At 38.9% G+C, this 2992-nt stretch overlaps 1 protein-coding gene across 2 annotated transcripts; it reads left to right on the forward strand.

Moving 5' to 3' along the window:
* The first annotated feature begins 227 nt into the window (after positions 1-227).
* LOC114758240 (fasciclin-like arabinogalactan protein 7) lies at positions 228-2548 on the forward strand. Of its 2 annotated transcripts, none has more exons than XM_028947279.1 (2): positions 228-365; positions 1444-2548. In XM_028947279.1, exon 2 carries the CDS (start codon positions 1490-1492, stop codon positions 2270-2272), a length of 783 nt encoding a protein of 260 aa, XP_028803112.1. In that variant the 5' UTR covers positions 228-365; positions 1444-1489; the 3' UTR covers positions 2273-2548. The 2 variants fall into 2 exon arrangements, with proteins under 2 accessions (XP_028803112.1, XP_028803111.1); XM_028947278.1 differs by having other exon boundaries at positions 1460-2548.
* The last annotated feature ends 444 nt before the right edge of the window (positions 2549-2992 follow it).

The following is a 2992-nucleotide window of genomic DNA, read 5'->3' on the forward strand; positions in this document are numbered from 1 at the left end:
AAGTGACAAAATCTTTGAGAAATCATATATATTAATTTTAGAAATATATAGTTTATAAATTTAATAAAACATAAAGAAAATTTGTTTAATTTACGTTTACTCCTGCAGCATATTTTGTCTCGTCACCCCGGTCAAGATAAAAGGGCAAGCCACCACCCACGGAGCCACTCAGAAGCACAAGGAATCATCCAATACGCCACACCGCCACCAACATTTTGTGTGTGTGTGTCCCCCCCCCCCCCCCCAAGCTCCAGCTGTTTCCTTCCCCACTACTTTCTTTTGCCCCTCTTCATCTTTATATATCTCCTTCCTCCTTCCTCCTCCGCCACATTCCCCATTTCTCTCTCTGAATTCCTCTACTTCAGGTCAGTCTCTGCTTCTCTCTCTCTTCATAGTTCATTTGCTTTTCTCTTTTGGTGTGCTTTTTTATGGAGTTTCTGACTCTGCTTGTCTAGATCTGTGTCTTTTATTGTGGGTTCATGTGCATTGTGTCGCTGTGTGCTTGACTGCACTTTACTGTTGGTACTTGCTGCTTTATTTGACTTGGATTTTCCGAGAAACTTCCTGGGAAAATGTGCTCCTGGTGGATTCGATTTGCGTGATGAGGAATTATAATAACCATTAAGCAACCCTTTTTTTGTGTTTGTGATCTGTGTTTCTCCATTCTTCGGAATTTAACAAGCTCGCGTTCTTATCTGTCATCTCTCTCTCTCTCTCTCTCTCTCGCGCGCGCTCTGCGTCTGGGTTAGTATAGCTAAGAATGGAGTGGATTTAAATCTTATTTGCTTTCATCGGATCTGCATTTGCATTACTTTCTTTTTCACTTTTTCTATTTTCCTTGCACTGCATTTGGATTTCCCTGCTCAGGTTCATCTCATACTCTCAGATCTTCTCTTGCTCGGCTCTAATTTTCTTCCTCACTCTCGCTCTTTTTTGCCTCAGTCAACTTTTCTAAGATCTGGTTTAGGCAATTTGTTACTCTCTTTAGTAACAAAAATTGAGGGTTTGTAAGATTCAAATTGATGTTGATTTGACTCAATTTTTGCACTATTCAATATTTTCCATGAAGGTCAAGTGAACTTTCAATTTTGTTCTGCATACATCATTTTCTTTCAATTTAGTCCTTTGAATTTTTTTGGGCTAAATTAATAAAATGGTCATTTTTTTATAATCATTCTGTTTCATTTTCATCCAATTGCAGCATCAAATTTAACAACCCAACAGTTAATTTACATGCTTTATTTGCGAAACTGGTAACGTTCTAGACTTCTTGTGTTACAGGAATTTGGAGACACTAATCATATTGGTTCTGCATACATCATATTTTCTTCCAACTTAAAACAATCTATTTCATTTTTCATCCAAATTTAACATCCAACTCAGTTTATCAAAGTTAGTTGACAGTTCAGTTTCTGATTTGTCATACTGTTAACATTCTTCTAGACCTCTTTTGTTACAGGAATTTGGAGGGGCTAATCATATTGTTAAAATGGAGTTTTCCACGATCTTCACTTTTACCATTACTCTGCTGCTTCTCTTGTCGCCAGCATTTGGCAAAACCTCAAGCCCACCTTCCCTGAGCCCCACCCCAGCACCGGCACCTGCGCCGGACTATGTGAACCTCACGGACCTCCTCACGGTGGCCGGACCATTCCACACCTTCCTTGGCTACTTACAATCCACCAAAGTCCTTGAAACCTTCCAAAACCAAGCCAACAACACAGAAGAAGGAATCACCATCTTTGTACCTAAAGATAGTGCCTTCTCATCCCTCAAGAAGCCTTCACTCTCCAAACTCACACCAGACCAACTCAAACAAGTCATCCTCTTCCATGCCTTGCCTCATTTCTATGCCCTAGCTGAGTTCACGAACCTCAGCCAAGCCAGCTCAACCCCAACATTTGCCGGCGGCGATTACTCTCTCAACTTCACAGACAACTCCGGCACCGTCCACATTAACTCTGGATGGTCCAAAACAAAAGTGAGCAGTGCTGTTCACGCCACAGACCCAGTCGCTGTGTACCAGGTTGACAAGGTCCTTCTTCCTGAAGCCATTTTTGGAACTGACATTCCTCCAACTCCAGCTCCTTCACCAGCTCCTGAGATTGCTCCAGCTGCTGATTCACCAGATGCAAAATCTGCAGATACCAAATCTGCTAAATCATCTTCTCCTTCATCTTCACATGATGAGGCTGCTTCTCACAGGACCATCTTCAGCTTGGGCAACTTTGTTATGGCAATTTTCATGGCCATCGTCGTTGTGTTCTTGTGATGATGATGATCATTGATCATGATGAGGCAGGGGAAGGCGATTCGTTGAATCTTTTTTGTTTTTCTCATTAATTTAAACAATTCTATTATGTCTGTATATCATCTGGGGGTTACATGATCATGTTGCAATTGGGTGCCTTTGATTTGAATTTTTTTTTTTTTTGGTTGAACATATGCGACGATTTTATTGAATTATATTATGTATGTGAATGTGCTTTTTCTATGATGATGTTAGTTTCTTTGATCTTAAAGGCATGTGGTTGTTACGTTATCTTTATGCGGCAACAGCTGTATTATTCACTACTCCTGAGATTATTGGTGTGTTGACTATTTAGCATTGGATGTCTAAACTCATAAATAATTTTAAATTACCGTCTTAGTAGATCGTAAATTTTAATAAAAATAATTTTTATTATCAAAACGTAGATAGGGTTTCCCCCCCCCCCCCTCTTTGTTGGTGGTTTAGAGCTTTTCCAATCGGATGTCTTCTGTTTTCATTTATCGGCATTAAAGAGATAAATTGATTAATGACGTCTTCTGTTTTCATTTACACACATTAAAGAGATAAGTTGATAATATAATGTCCAAATAAATATTTTAATGAAGTATAAGTAACCAAATCATTTTTAGAAATTCTATTCCAGTTGTTAATACTTTAATGAAGTGTAACATGTTCTCATTGTAATGATTAATCTCCTCACATTGTAGATTTTTTGAAAGA

Source organism: Neltuma alba, unplaced genomic scaffold (genome assembly GCF_004799145.2).
Source record: "Neltuma alba isolate B1F8T4 unplaced genomic scaffold, ASM479914v2 tig00010684_pilon, whole genome shotgun sequence".
NCBI classification, from domain to species: Eukaryota; Viridiplantae; Streptophyta; class Magnoliopsida; order Fabales; family Fabaceae; genus Neltuma; species Neltuma alba.